The sequence below is a fragment of the Durio zibethinus genome, chromosome 26, assembly GCF_047325235.1.
Source record: "Durio zibethinus cultivar Kanyao isolate XHJ-2024 chromosome 26, ASM4732523v1, whole genome shotgun sequence".
Classification (NCBI taxonomy): Eukaryota; Viridiplantae; Streptophyta; class Magnoliopsida; order Malvales; family Malvaceae; genus Durio; species Durio zibethinus.
Genome location: NC_143187.1, coordinates 4,805,294 through 4,820,129, shown reverse-complemented (window position 1 = coordinate 4,820,129; position 14,836 = coordinate 4,805,294). Strand labels below are relative to the sequence as shown.

The following is a 14,836-nucleotide window of genomic DNA, read 5'->3' as shown; positions in this document are numbered from 1 at the left end:
CATAATGGAGACACTGGTACAAAAAAGAACTTGGTCAATTGTTGTTGTAGATATTTTAAACATGAAAACAATTTTTGTTTTTTTGGCTTTTTTTTAAAGTTGAAGTCTTATGTAGTAGTATATATTTTACAATATATTTTTGTCAGGCCTTCCTTTTCTGTGGTACTGTTGAATGCCAGATTTATCTGTTGAACGTGAAATTGGTACACAGAAAAACATGACCAGAGATTAAACAGGGAATTTACGGTGTAACAAGGAAAAGGTCTTAGTAATTAGTAGAATTTTTCGAAGGTAGGCGTGCTCGAAGGCTTTGTTTAATAATGACTTTTTCATTATGCCTGACGTTAAGTGCAACCCGCTTTTTGTGTCTTGATTGTTACTATATTAATTAAAAATTAATAAAATATTATACTTGGACTTAAGTGATAATTAATTAATGTTGAATTTGTAAACCCTCTGCTGATGCCAAAGATGGGAAAGTTCAAGAATAGTCAGAATTTCCAGGAGTTGAACAGGCTCTTGATGTTCGTCCAGGAGTTGAACAGGCACTTTATTTGGTACCATTGTAGAAAAATGAAAAGATGAAAAAATTAAAAGAAAATGTAATTTTTTTATCTATTAATTGATAGAGTTAAAAAATAAAAATAATATGATTTTATCATTATAACTTTTTATAAATAAAGATGAAAAGAATCTAAATATGATAAATAATTTTATTAATATGTAACATATGTTCACGCCTCCTTATTTTTTTAAATTTAGAGTAATTTATTTTTGTTAATAATAATAATAAATTATATATTTTTTTGTCCTCTTCTTTTTTTTGTCTTACCAAAAACACTTAAAATTCGCGCTTTCTTTTTATTTTTCACCCTTCTCTATTCATCCTTCCACCCGTTTGCTCTACCAAGCACGTCATAAGTGAGATTAACAAAATAATTACTTCAGTTGGAGGCAGCTGAATATTGTGGATGCTGTCAATCTGGGTCGTCAAACACTCATTTAATTCCGTCAAAACATAATTCATGGCTGGCCTATTCGTCGATTTTGGAGATACACAAGCCATTGCTAGTTCGTTAATGGCTTTCTTCACATAAGTAATGTCAAAATCTCCTAACAATCTTGGGTCAACAAAGGTTTAGATATTGTCATTAGACAACATGAAACTAACCCATTTGCTGATGCGAGTAGTGTGATGATTATATGTTATTGTAAAAAGCTGGTCGGTTCGTCATAATCTCCGAAAGGACTACGCACAGCTATAGACGTCACTTTTCTCCGTTAACCTGTTTGATGTAGAATACCTGCATTACAAACATGCATTCCAGTTTGTTCCAATTGATTGTGGGAAGGGCCGGGGAAGGAAAAGTTTTGGGCAAAAACAAACGTAGAAAAATGAAACCCAAAACATGCGAAAATTTACATGATTTGATATATATTTATCTATTCTATAGTTATGATAGAAGTGGCCAACGATCCACGAGGAAGATGAAAAAAGATGGACTGTATCTTTTTCTTTAATAAACAAAGAGTTATTTTGGTGAGTCAGGTTTATATATTGTTCAGTGTAGACACCTGCAACCCAATTCCCTATTAAGACCGAACAAAAATAAGAAGAGAAGGACAGAAGGAACTAATTTTTCACAGACCAAAAAAATTCCCAAGAGCCCCAGTTGCATCGGCATAATCCCTGCATCCCTTCCTACAGTCTCCACCGTGATCACCCACCTAAACCACCACAAGCTCTAGCCAGAATCGAAAGTCCTACCCTCTCCCTTCAACGACCAAATCCGATCCCCATCCTCAACATTTTCACGTCTCTCCAGTACAGCCACCAGCAGCACCCAACACCTCAACCGAAACCAAGCCTACACTATCACCCACTGCCTAACATCACCTCTCTTGCCTCCACTAAAACCGACCCTAATCAGCAACCAGCAGCCCTCGCTGAAACTGCCATAACCTCGGCAGAACCTGTCGCCAAAAAAAGAAAAAAAAAACCACCGCTCACCTTCACGGCTCCAACCTACTGACCCGAAACAACCTCCCATACCTCGAACACAAATCAACCCAACACCATCAATACACAGCAAAAAAATTAAAGCCACAAGAACAACAACAAAACCTACAAGCCACAAGATCCAAAAGGGAAGATGGGATTCTCGGTTTGGGTATAGTTTCAAGATTAAGGGAGAAAGTTTCCTTTTGGTAAGAAAAGAAAGAGACGAGGAAAGTTTATTGTTGTAACCACCACAACCGCCGGTGACAGTGGCGGTGACGAGCGGCGGCGAGGTTCCTTTTTCGAATAAAAGGGTGAAAAGAAAGGAGAAAAAGAGGGTAACAATATATTAAAATTTCGGAAGGGTCGGACGATGGAAAACGACGGAAAAAGAGTGAGAAGCCGCTGACCTAGAGTTCAGATCTAGGAAAATCTAGCATGATTTACAGAAAACTGAGGCCGGAAACGAAAAGATGGGGGAAAAAAAGTCAAGAAAAAAATATGACGGATTTTTCAACGCCGATCAACGGCGGCCAGCGACAAGGAGCGGTGTCGACAACGGTGGTGTCGGCCGATATTTGGGATTGTGAAGAAGACCGATTGCTTGTTTGTGTTTTTTTTTTTTTTTTTTTTGGAAGAAATGAATTAGGTTGAAAAAAAGAGGCAAGCGTTTATACTTAAAAAAATGCTGTCGAATTTCAACCCAGCGCCCAAAGAGCTTATTTCATTTGGGCCATATGACTTTTTTTTTTAACTCAAAGCCCAAGTGAGATATATACGTCTCTTGGGCACATATCGTTAATATTTATATATGTATTTATATTTTTAATATATTGATAAATATAAAAATTATTTTTAATAAAAAAGAGAATATTTTTAAATAAAAATAATTTTTAGGTCGTTGCATACACTTAACAAGTTTAGCTTTTATTGTAGTTGATTTTTTTATTTATAGTATTCAATTATTGTTTTTTAAAAAATTACATCTTGCGCTAGTAATTCTTTTAAAAGAATGGTGTGGTCATCAATAGGTTAATTTTTTATATTTATTTTTTAAAAATTATAAATAGATTTGATTTGTTCTAGTTGAAGAGGTCATAATTATTTAACTCACAGGTATATCTTAACATGGAAAAGCCTATGTAACATCATCATATCATTTGAAGAAAAAGAAAATTAATCACGCCTTTGCTTTTCTTTCTTTTTTTTTTTTATGTTCATTTTTTTAAAACTTAATAATTGTTAATAATATACAAAGCTTTCCGGTCTAAATCACCTTGGTAGAGTTATACCAGAATCAAAATTCAAGGATCCCATGGCAATTGATTCTGGTGATTCATCTACATTCACTCCCCTTGTCCTATTTATCTCCGCTAACAAACACTCGCTCAATTCCGTCACCACATTATTCATTGTTGGCCTTCCCGTGGAAGCTGGAGATAAACAAGCCATTGCCACATCTATCGCTTTCCGTACAGAATTTATCTCAAAATCTCCTTGCAATCTTGAATCCACAATGTTTTGGATGTCCCCATCGGATAACATGGAACCAACCCAATGACTTATGTGAGCGGGCTCATCCATATTTCTTGCAAACACTGGCCGGTTTGTAATGATTTCCAAAAGAACTACCCTAAAGCTATAAACGTCACTTTTCTCAGTCAACCTGTTTGATGTAGAATACCTGCATTACCAATCGTGGAAACCAACAAATTTGCAGCTGTCAGATAAGGTGGAAAAGAGATCAGAAACGATCATCTCAAGACAAGATTTACTTGCTCAGGGTCAAGGTATCCAGGGGTACCGGCTACGACGGTGGATACATGAGAGACACCTTCGAAACTTCTGGATAGCCCGAAATCAGATAGTTTAGCTTGCAAGTTTTCAGTTAATAAGATGTTACTAGACTTTACATCTCGGTGGATTATGGGTGGTTTGCAACCACAGTGTAAATACTCCAGTCCTGCATTTTCATTTATTTTTTTTGTATTACTTAATTAGTGAAATAAACCAAAAAAAAAAAATTTTCAGAAATTATGATAGGTGAACTAACACTAACCTTGTGCTGCCTCTAGCGCTATGCCAAGTCTTCCTTCCCAATTTAAGACACCGTTACTTTTATCTGAATTCATAGGAAGTTATGAGTTAATCAATCATCCCTTTTTTTTTTTTTTCCTTTAATTTGAAGTAAAGAAATTTAACCGTATACAATACATCAAATCCAACGAATTACTGAAAATAGCGTGGTAAGTGTTTAATGTTCAAACCTGAGAGATACTCTGATAAGTTTCCTTTGGCCATGTACTCATAGATTAGCCCCGTGTTGGTGCCATCATCGCAATAACCAATAAGGGTAGTGAAATTTCTATGATGAACTCTCAAAAGAATCTCCACCTATATATATATATATAATGATAAATTAAAACCCAAATTTTAATTAGTTTATATATATATGTATCAATGAGTCAAACCTTAGTATTAGTACTCATGGGTCATGGCTCTCATACCTCAGCTTCAAACTGCTTATACCCTTGACTAGATGATTTTGATAACATCTTAACTGCTACTTCAGTATCACCCAAGCAACCGTGGTAAACTGTTCCAAATCCTCCTTTCCCAATAACTCTCTCAAAATTGTTTGTGATCCTTTGGACCTCAGAGTATGTAAATTGTCGATTCTTTAACTCATTCTGGTATGGTCTTCTAGAGTCCACAATCATTTCGCCTACTGCTGACAACATTAAAGCACGTTCAATAAGCATATAACTGTTGAGAAAATCTTTCACAATAGCACGAAAAGGTTCATTTTTATGTTACTTAAGTACATATATTTTGTAAGATTTGTCCTACCTGATGGTTTTGTCCCTTTATACCACGTCCATAAGACAGCTGAAACAATTATGATGAGGAGAAAAAGCACTGAAGCAACTGATGCTAATAACGGAACCACTACGGTACTCTTATTCATCGACTTCGTTGTCATGCATGATTTCCATGTACAAGGAATTTGATTTTCGTCCACACTTAATCAATTCAATTGACAAACAGAAAAAGTAAGACTTGGATGAAAGGACTAATAGCTATAAATTTGTTTTGATGTTTGCTAAAGAGGAGATTAAAATGAACACAAGGAAATTGCTATTCAAAATCATAGATCATGGAAAGGAATTCATATATACTTTAATTGTAGCAAACCCCTGTTTGACTTTTCAATGAGTCCTGCTGGAACTGAACCATTTAGTCCGTTTCTTGTCAAGTTTCTGCAAAGGTAGAGAAGAACGTTCTTTAACTCCTTATTCAAAATATATATTGTTTAAGTCTAAATTCCAAGTAACTTACAGGATGATCAAAGATTGCAGTTGAGTTAAAAATTCGGGCACTGCTCCTTTCAAATAATTGTTTGATAAGTCCCTAATATTGTAACAGAATTAGTTAAGTTTATATTTCTCCTCCTTCATCGTTATATAGGATGATAACTGGTTATTTCATATGAGATGGAGATCGACACTTACAGATATTGTAATTGAGTGAGATTGACGATATATAAGGGAATCTCTCCGGTCAAACCGCTAGAGGATAAATTCCTGATTTCATGAATAATAGTTTTACTAATAATAATAATGAAGTTATTTGAATAAAAATTAGTAGCTAACTTCAACTCTAAAGCACAGACTTACAAAGATATGATCGTAGGTTGATTTGAATCATTATAGCTGCAATTAAGACCTTCCCATAAGTATTCTTTTGGAGCACAAGGATCACCTTGCCAGTTTCTAATCAATCCATACATTGATTTTATATGCATCATCGCATCAACTATCATATATATGTGAGAACAGGAGTTATACTAGCAGAATGATAGGTATGAAGACAATCTCTGTCATTAGTTTTAGAGTGCACATACCCTCTTTTTCAACAGTTTGTGGCTGTAGGAGCTCCTTTACTTCATAAGCCTCAAAGGCATTCAGGATGGGCGGATGGGTTGATCTTTCGGTTTTTACCATTGAAAACTGGCCTCCTTTTACCGGTGTTATGCTTTGTATAGTGTCTGCCCGCAAATATGTAGGACTAAAAGGTCCAAACCAAAGCGCGTCATTGAGATAGATGATGAACTCTCTGGACTGGTTAGCTTGGAGCTCTTCAAGTTCTGCAACGTGCATGTAAAAATAAAATGGGGAATTGGAATCAGAATCTTGGACGGAAAAATTCAAGGGTTGACTAGCGTTGGCTGGTGTGCTGGCAGTCCTCATGGCAAGCGATGGTGGATCATAGTCGCTGTTAGGCGTAACGGGAGAAGAGGTACTTATTTGTCCCAAATCATTTCTTTGGTAAGGCGTCCAGATACGATCATAAACATCTTCTGGAAACCTGAGGCAAATTTCGCTCAATAATTAAGAGAGAAGCATAAAAAATCTTCTCTTCATTTATATTTACCAAAATTTTGAGTGAACAACTTGCCTGACTGTTGAATTGGATGTTGAGCCAAAATCATTCCTGAAGAAAAGTTCCAGTGATTCTTTTTCGGACTGAGTGTTGTATGTCGTGTTTTTCAAAAGCCTGAACTCTAGTGCTGATATGATAGGTATCCCTTTCCCAGTGTTCACACGACAGACATGCAAATAATTCGATTGAAGAGCATGAATGATTTCCTTGACTATAAGAGTAGATGCATTTTGAAATACAATTGTGGCCCATAAATTAGGTCCTAAATGTAGATCAAATTCTGGTGCTTCATTTTTTGCATCATAGTTTCCATGCATGAAAGTTAGTCTGATTAAATATTTGTCACCCTTTGTGAGGTTTAGCATGTAACAGTTTCGGTCTCCTTCAGGAAAACTTCTAAGATACTCCAGTAACTGTTGCTGCTTCCCTGAATTGGATTGATCAGATATCCAATTGCTTTTGCCAGTTTGGATGTATGGTGCATCTGAAGTATAAGTTATGCCTGTTGTGGTTTCGTTGTAGCTTGAACCTTCTGGCAACCCACAATCTAAGCTAATGAACCCTGGAAAGAAACATGGGGAGAAACTTACTTAACTGTTTCTGTTAGTTAAAGAGAATCGGAATTTATATATATATATATATATATATATGTCCAGAGACTTAGATAGCCAAACCTGATTGATCCTGTGCATGAATCAAAAGTACCTGCAGAGCAAAGATGCTAAACAATAGGAAATGGCTTCTCATCCTCATTTGACTCACCAATTTCTCACAATTGAGTGCAAAGAAGTCTACTAGAACTCAAATACCACATAAGAACCAAGAACCATAATGGAAACACTGGTACAAAAAAGAACTTGGTCAATTGTTGTTGTAGATATTTTAAACATGAAAACAATTTTTGTTTTTTTGGTTTTTTTTTTAAGTTGAAGTCTTATGTAGTAGTATATATTTTACAATATATTTTTGTCAGGCCTTCCTTTTCTGTGGTACTGTTGATTGCTAGATTGATCTGTTGAACGTGAAATTGGTACACAGAAAAACATGACCAGAGATTAAACAGGGAATTTACGGTGTAACAAGGAAAAGGTCTTAGTAATTAGTAGAATTTTTCGAAGGTAGGCGTGCTCGAAGGCTTTGTTTAATAATGACTTTTTCATTATGCCTGATGTTAAGTGCAACCCGCCTTTTGTGTCTTGATTGTTACTATATTAGTTAAAAATTAATAAAATATTATACTTGGACTTAAGTGATAATTAATTAATGTTGAATTTGTAAACCCTCTGCTGATGCCAAAGATGGGAAAGTTCAAGAATAGTCAGAATTTCCAGGAGTTGAACAGGCTCTTGATGTTCGTCCAGGAGTTGAACAGGCACTTTATTTGGTACCATTGTAGAAAAATGAAAAGATGAAAAAATTAAAAGAAAATGTAATTTTTTTATCTATTAATTGATAGAGTTAAAAAATAAAAATAATATGATTTTATCATTATAACTTTTTATAAATAAAGATGAAAAGAATCTAAATATGATAAATAATTTTATTAATATGTAACATATGTTCACGCCTCCTTATTTTTTTAAATTTAGAGTAATTTATTTTTGTTAATAATAATAATAAATTATATATTTTTTTGTCCTCTTCTTTTTTTTGTCTTACCAAAAACACTTAAAATTCGCGCTTTCTTTTTATTTTTCACCCTTCTCTATTCATCCTTCCACCCGTTTGCTCTACCAAGCACGTCATAAGTGAGATTAACAAAATAATTACTTCAGTTGGAGGCAGCTGAATATTGTGGATGCTGTCAATCTGGGTCGTCAAACACTCATTTAATTCCGTCAAAACATAATTCATGGCTGGCCTATTCGTCGATTTTGGAGATACACAAGCCATTGCTAGTTCGTTAATGGCTTTCTTCACATAAGTAATGTCAAAATCTCCTAACAATCTTGGGTCAACAAAGGTTTAGATATTGTCATTAGACAACATGAAACTAACCCATTTGCTGATGCGAGTAGTGTGATGATTATATGTTATTGTAAAAAGCTGGTCGGTTCGTTATAATCTCCGAAAGGACTATGCACAGCTATAGACGTCACTTTTCTCCGTTAACCTGTTTGATGTAGAATACCTGCATTACAAACATGCATTCCAGTTTGTTCCAATTGATTGTGGGAAGGGCCGGGGAAGGAAAAGTTTTGGGCAAAAACAAACGTAGAACAATGAAACCCAAAACATGCGAAAATTTACATGATTTGATATATATTCATCTATTCTATAGTTATGATAGAAGTGGCCAACGATTCACGAGGAAGATGAAAAAAGATGGACTGTATCTTTTTCTTTAATAAACAAAGAGTTATTTTGGTGAGTCAGGTTTAGATATTGTTCAGTGTAGACACCTGCAACCCAATTCCCTATTAAGGCGGAGCAAAAATAAGAAAAGAAGGACAGAAGGAACTAATTTTTCACAGACCAAAAAAATTCCCAAGAGCCCCAGTTGCATCGGCAATCCCTGCATCCCTTCCTACAGTCTCCACCGTGATCACCCACCTAAACCACCACAAGCTCTAGCCAGAATCGAAAGTCCTACCCTCTCCCTTCAACGACCAAATCCGATCCCCATCCTCACCATTTTCACGTCTCTCCAGTACAGCCACCAGCAGCACCCAACACCTCAACCGAAACCAAGCCTACACTATCACCCACTGCCTAACATCACCTCTCTTGCCTCCACTAAAACCGACCCTAATCAGCAACCAGCAGCCCTCGCTGAAACTGCCATAACCTCGGCAGAACCTGTCGCCAAAAAAAGAAAAAAAAAACCACCGCTCACCTTCACGGCTCCAACCTACTGACCCGAAACAACCTCCCATACCTCGAACACAAATCAACCCAACACCATCAATACACAGCAAAAAAATTAAAGCCACAAGAACAACAACAAAACCTACAAGCCACAAGATCCAAAAGGGAAGATGGGATTCTCGGTTTGGGTATAGTTTCAAGATTAAGGGAGAAAGTTTCCTTTTGGTAAGAAAAGAAAGAGACGAGGAAAGTTTATTGTTGTAACCACCACAACCGCCGGTGACAGTGGCGGTGACGAGCGGCGGCGAGGTTCCTTTTTCGAATAAAAGGGTGAAAAGAAAGGAGAAAAAGAGGGTAACAATATATTAAAATTTCGGAAGGGTCGGACGATGGAAAACGACGGAAAAAGAGTGAGAAGCCGCTGACCTAGAGTTCAGATCTAGGAAAATCTAGCATGATTTACAGAAAACTGAGGCCGGAAACGAAAAGATGGGGGAAAAAAAGTCAAGAAAAAAATATGACGGATTTTTCAACGCCGATCAACGGCGGCCAGCGACAAGGAGCGGTGTCGACAACGGTGGTGTCGGCCGATATTTGGGATTGTGAAGAAGACCGATTGCTTGTTTGTGTTTTTTTTTTTTTTTTTTTTGGAAGAAATGAATTAGGTTGAAAAAAAGAGGCAAGCGTTTATACTTAAAAAAATGCTGTCGAATTTCAACCCAGCGCCCAAAGAGCTTATTTCATTTGGGCCATATGACTTTTTTTTTTAACTCAAAGCCCAAGTGAGATATATATGTCTCTTGGGCACATATCGTTAATATTTATATATGTATTTATATTTTTAATATATTGATAAATATAAAAATTATTTTTAATAAAAAAGAGAATATTTTTAAATAAAAATAATTTTTAGGTCGTTGCATACACTTAACAAGTTTAGCTTTTATTGTAGTTGATTTTTTTATTTATAGTATTCAATTATTGTTTTTTAAAAAATTACATCTTGGGCTAGTAATTCTTTTAAAAAAATGGTGTAGTCATCAATAGGTTAATTTTTTATATTTATTTTTTAAAAATTATAAATAGATTTGATTTGTTCTAGTTGAAGAGGTCATAATTATTTAACTCACAGGTATATCTTAACATGGAGAAGCCTATGTAACATCATCATATCATTTGAAGAAAAAGAAAATTAATCACGCCTTTGCTTTTCTTTCTTTTTTTTTTTTATGTTCATTTTTTTAAAACTTAATAATTGTTAATAATATACAAAGCTTTCCGGTCTAAATCACCTTGGTAGAGTTATACCAGAATCAAAATTCAAGGATCCCATGGCAATTGATTCTGGTGATTCATCTACATTCACTCCCCTTGTCCAATTTATCTCCGCTAACAAACACTCGCTCAATTCCGTCACCACATTATTCATTGTTGGCCTTCCCGTGGAAGCTGGAGATAAACAAGCCATTGCCACATCTATCGCTTTCCGTACAGAATTTATCTCAAAATCTCCTTGCAATCTTGAATCCACAATGTTTTGGATGTCCCCATTGGATAACATGGAACCAACCCAATGACTTATGTGAGCGGGCTCATCCATATTTCTTGCAAACACTGGCCGGTTTGTGATGATTTCCAAAAGAACTACCCCGAAGCTAAAAACATCACTTTTCTCGGTCAACCTGTTTGATGTAGAATACCTGCATTACCAAGCGTGGAAACCAACAAATTTGCAGCAGTCAGATAAGGTGGAAAAGAGATCAGAAACGATCATCTCAAGACAAGATGTACTTACTCAGGGTCAAGGTATCCAGGGGTACCGGCTACGACGGTGGATACATGAGAGACACCTTCGAAACTTCTGGATAGCCCGGAATCAGATAGTTTAGCTTGCAAGTTTTCAGATAATAATATGTTGCTAGACTTTACATCTCGGTGGATTATGGGTGGTTTGCAACCACAGTGTAAATACTCCAGTCCTGCATTTTCATTTTTTTTTTGTATTACTTAATTAGTGAAATAAACCAAAAAAAAATGCAGAAATTATTATAGGTGAACTAATACTAACCTTGTGCTGCCTCCAGCGCTATTCCAAGTCTTCCTTCCCAATTTAAGATACCGTTACTTTTATCTGAATTCATAGGAAGTTATGAGTTAATCAATCCTCCCTTTTTTTTTCCTTTAATTTGAAGAAAGAAATTTAACAGTATACAATACATCAAATCCAACGAATTACTGAAAATAGCGTGGTAAGTGTTTAATGTTCAAACCTGAGAGATACTCTGATAAGTTTCCTTTGGCCATGTACTCATAGATTAGCCCCGTGTTGGTGCCATCATCGCAATAACCAATAAGGGTAGTGAAATTTCTATGATGAACTCTCAAAAGAATCTTCACCTATATATATATATATATAATGATAAATTGAAACCCAAATTTTAATTAGTTTATATATATGTATCAATGAGGTCAAACCTTAGTATTAGTACTCATGGGTCATGGCTCTCATACCTCAGCTTCAAACTGCTTATACCCTTGACTAGATGATTTTGATAACATCTTAACTGCTACTTCAGTATCACCCAAGCAACCGTGGTAAACCGTTCCAAATCCTCCTTTCCCAATAACTCTCTCAAAACTTTTTGTGATCCTTTGGACCTCAGAGTATGTAAATTGTCGATTCTTTAACTCATTCTGGTATGGTCTTCTAGAGTCCACAATCATTTCCCCTACTGCTGACAACATTAAAGCAGGTTCAATAAGCATATAACTGTTGAGAAAATCTTTCACAATAGCATGAAAACGTTCATTTTTATGTTACTTAAGTACATATATTTTGTAAGATTTGTCCTACCTGATGGTTTTGTCCCTTTATACCACGTCCATAAGACAGCTGAAACAATTATGATGAGGAGAAAAAGCACTGAAGCAACTGATGCTAATAGCGGAACCACTACGGTACTGTTATTCTTCGACTTCGTTGTCGTGCATGATTTCCATGTACAAGGAATTTGATTTTCGTCCACACTTAATCAATTCAGTTGACAAACAGAAAAAGTAAGACTTGGATAAAAGGACTAATAGCTATAAATTTGTTTTGATGTTTGCTAAAGAGGAGATTAAAATGAACACAAGGAAATTGCTATTCAAAATCATAGATCATGGAAAGCAATTCATATATACTTTAATTGTAGTAAACCCCTGTTTGACTTTTCAATGAGTCCTGCTGGAACTGAACCATTTAGACCGTTTCTTGTCAAGTTTCTGCAAATGTAGAGAAGAACGTTCTTTAACTCCTTATTGAAAATTTATATTTTTTAAGTCTAAATTCCAAGTAACTTACAGGATGATCAAAGATTGCAGTTGAGTTAAAAATTCGGGCACTGCTCCTTTCAAATAATTGTTTGATAAGTCCCTAAGATTGTAGCAGAATTAGTTAAGCTTATATTTCTCCTCCATCATCGTTATATAGGATGATAACTGGTTATTTCATATGAGATGGAGATCGACACTTACAGATATTGTAATTGAGTGAGATTGACGATATATAAGGGAATCCCTCCGGTCAAACCTCTTGAGGATAAATTCCTGATTTAATAAATAATAGTTTTACTGATAATAATAATGAAGTTATTTGAATAAAAATTAGTAGCTAACTTCAATTCTAAAGCACAGACTTACAAAGATATGATCGTAGGTTGATTTGAATCATTATAGCTGCAATTAAGACCTTCCCATAAGTATTCTTTTGGAGCACAAGGATCACCTTGCCAGCTTCTAATCAATCCATACATTGATTTTATATTCATCATCGCATCAACTATCATATATATGTGAGAACAGGAGTTATACTAGCAGAATGATAGGTATGAAGAGAATCTGTCATTAGTTTTAGAGTGCACATACCCTCTTTTTCAACAGTTTGTGGCTGTAGGAGCTCCTTTACTTCATAAGCCTCAAAGGCATTCAGGATGGGCGAATGGGTTGATCTTTCGGTTTTTACCATTGAAAACTGGCCTCCTTCTGCCGGTTGTATGCTTAGTATAGTGTCTGCCCGCAAATATGTAGGACTAAAAGGTCCAAACCAAAGCGCGTCATTGAGATAGATGATGAACTCTCTGGACTGGTTAGCTTGGAGCTCTTCAAGTTCTGCAAGGTGCATGTAAAAATAAAATAGGGAATTGGAATCAGAATCTTGGACGGAAAAATTCAAGGGTTGACTAGCGTTGGCTGGTGTGCTGGCAGTCCTCATGGCAAGCGATGGTGGATCATAGTCGCTGTTAGGCGTAACGGGAGAAGAGGTACTTCTTTGTCCCAAATCATTTCTTTGGTAAGGCGTCCAGATACGATCATAAACATCTTCTGGAAACCTGAGGCAAATTTCGCTCAATAATTAAGAGAGAAGCATCAAAAATCTTCTCTTCATTTATATTTACCAAAATTTTGAGAACAACTTGCCTGACTGTTGAATTAGATGTTGAACCAAAATCATTCCTGAAGAAAAGTTCCAGTGATTCTTTTTCGGACTGAGTGTTGTATGTCGTGTTTTTCAAAAGCCTGAACTCTAGTGCTGATATGATAGGTATCCCTTTCCCAGTGTTCACAAGACAGACATGCAAATAATTCGATTGAAGAACATGAATGAATTCCTTGACTATAACAGTAGATGCATTTTGAAATACAATTGTGGCCCAGAAATTAGTTTCTAAATGTAGATCAAATTCTGGTGCCTCATTTTTTCCATCATAGTTTCCATACATGAAAGTTGTTCTGATTAAATATTTGTCACCCTTTGTGAGGTTTAGCATGTAACAGTTTCTGTCTCCTTCCGAAAAACTTGTAAGATACTCCAGAAACTGTTGCTGCTTGCCAGAATTGAATTCAGATATCCTATAGCTTTTGCCAGTTTGGATGTATGGTGCATCTGGAGTATAAGTTATGCCTGTTGTGTTTTCGTTGTAGCCTAAATCTTCTGGCCACCCACAATCTAAGCTAATGAACCCTGGAAAGAAACATGTGGAGAAACTTAGTTGTTTCTGTTAGTTAAAGAAAATTGGAATTGTTCTATATATGTCCAGAGACTTAGATAGCCAAACCTGATTGATTCTGTGCATGAATCACAAGTGCCAGCAGAACAAAGATGCTAAACAATAGGAAATGACTTCTCATCCTCATTTGACTCTCCAGTTTCTCACTATTGAGTGCAAAGAAGTATCCTATAACTCAGACACTACATAAGAACCAAGTACCATATTGGAAAGAGACACTGGTACAAAAAAACTTGGTCAATTGTTGTTGTAGATATTTTAAACATGAAAGTAGTATACATTTTACAACATATTTTTGTCAGGCCTTCCTTTTCTGTGGTACTGTTGAAAGTTAGATTTATCTATTAAACGTGGAACTCGTACACAGACAAACATGACCAGAGATTAAACAAGAATTTACAGTGTACCAAGTAAAAGGTCTTAGCAATTAGTTGTATTTTTTTAAGGTAGGCTTGTGAGAAGTCTTTGTTTAAGAACGACTTGTTCATTATGCGTGATGTAAAGTGCACCCTCCCATTCGTGTCTTGGTATATTGTTA

General features: G+C 35.7%; 2 protein-coding genes across 2 annotated transcripts; both read right to left on the bottom strand.

The window, feature by feature from the left end:
* Window positions 1–3,258: 3,258 nt before the first annotated feature.
* LOC149511252 (LRR receptor-like serine/threonine-protein kinase IOS1) lies at window positions 3,259–7,833 on the bottom strand. Its single transcript, XM_089755130.1, has 15 exons — window positions 7,723–7,833; window positions 7,400–7,454; window positions 7,117–7,242; window positions 6,458–7,004; window positions 5,904–6,367; window positions 5,677–5,815; window positions 5,512–5,583; window positions 5,339–5,410; window positions 5,179–5,259; window positions 4,825–5,022; window positions 4,507–4,702; window positions 4,267–4,393; window positions 4,059–4,121; window positions 3,779–3,962; window positions 3,259–3,683 (listed from the first exon to the last, which is right to left on the bottom strand). Exons 1-15 carry the CDS (start codon window positions 7,831–7,833, stop codon window positions 3,272–3,274), a joined length of 2,847 nt encoding a protein of 948 aa, XP_089611256.1. The 3' UTR covers window positions 3,259–3,271.
* Window positions 7,834–10,538: 2,705 nt separating this feature from the next.
* Window positions 10,539–14,425, bottom strand: LOC149511251 (LRR receptor-like serine/threonine-protein kinase IOS1). Its single transcript, XM_089755129.1, has 13 exons — window positions 14,347–14,425; window positions 13,709–14,252; window positions 13,157–13,620; window positions 12,932–13,070; window positions 12,767–12,838; window positions 12,594–12,665; window positions 12,434–12,514; window positions 12,128–12,277; window positions 11,762–12,020; window positions 11,521–11,647; window positions 11,319–11,381; window positions 11,046–11,229; window positions 10,539–10,950 (listed from the first exon to the last, which is right to left on the bottom strand). The coding sequence occupies exons 1-13, from the start codon at window positions 14,423–14,425 to the stop codon at window positions 10,539–10,541; spliced, it is 2,646 nt and encodes an 881-aa protein (XP_089611255.1).
* Between the last annotated feature and the right edge of the window lie 411 nt (window positions 14,426–14,836).

Excerpts from the sequence above, each read along its gene's own strand:
- LOC149511252 (XM_089755130.1), bottom strand. The coding sequence starts at position 7,833 with ATGGTACCAAATAAAGTGCCTGTTCAACTCCTGGACGAACATCAAGAG. Across the intron at positions 5,411-5,511 it reads CTCACTCAATTACAATATCT|GGACTTATCAAACAATTATT; the intron begins GTAAGTGTCGAT and ends TTACAATATTAG. Across the intron at positions 4,703-4,824 it reads ACAAATCTTACAAAATATAT|AAGACCATACCAGAATGAGT; the intron begins GTACTTAAGTAA and ends TGTGGACTCTAG.
- LOC149511251 (XM_089755129.1), bottom strand. The coding sequence starts at position 14,425 with ATGAGGATGAGAAGTCATTTCCTATTGTTTAGCATCTTTGTTCTGCTG. Across the intron at positions 12,021-12,127 it reads TCAGCTGTCTTATGGACGTG|TTATATGCTTATTGAACCTG; the intron begins GTATAAAGGGAC and ends TTTTCTCAACAG. Across the intron at positions 11,648-11,761 it reads ATAAGCAGTTTGAAGCTGAG|GTGAAGATTCTTTTGAGAGT; the intron begins GTATGAGAGCCA and ends ATATATATATAG.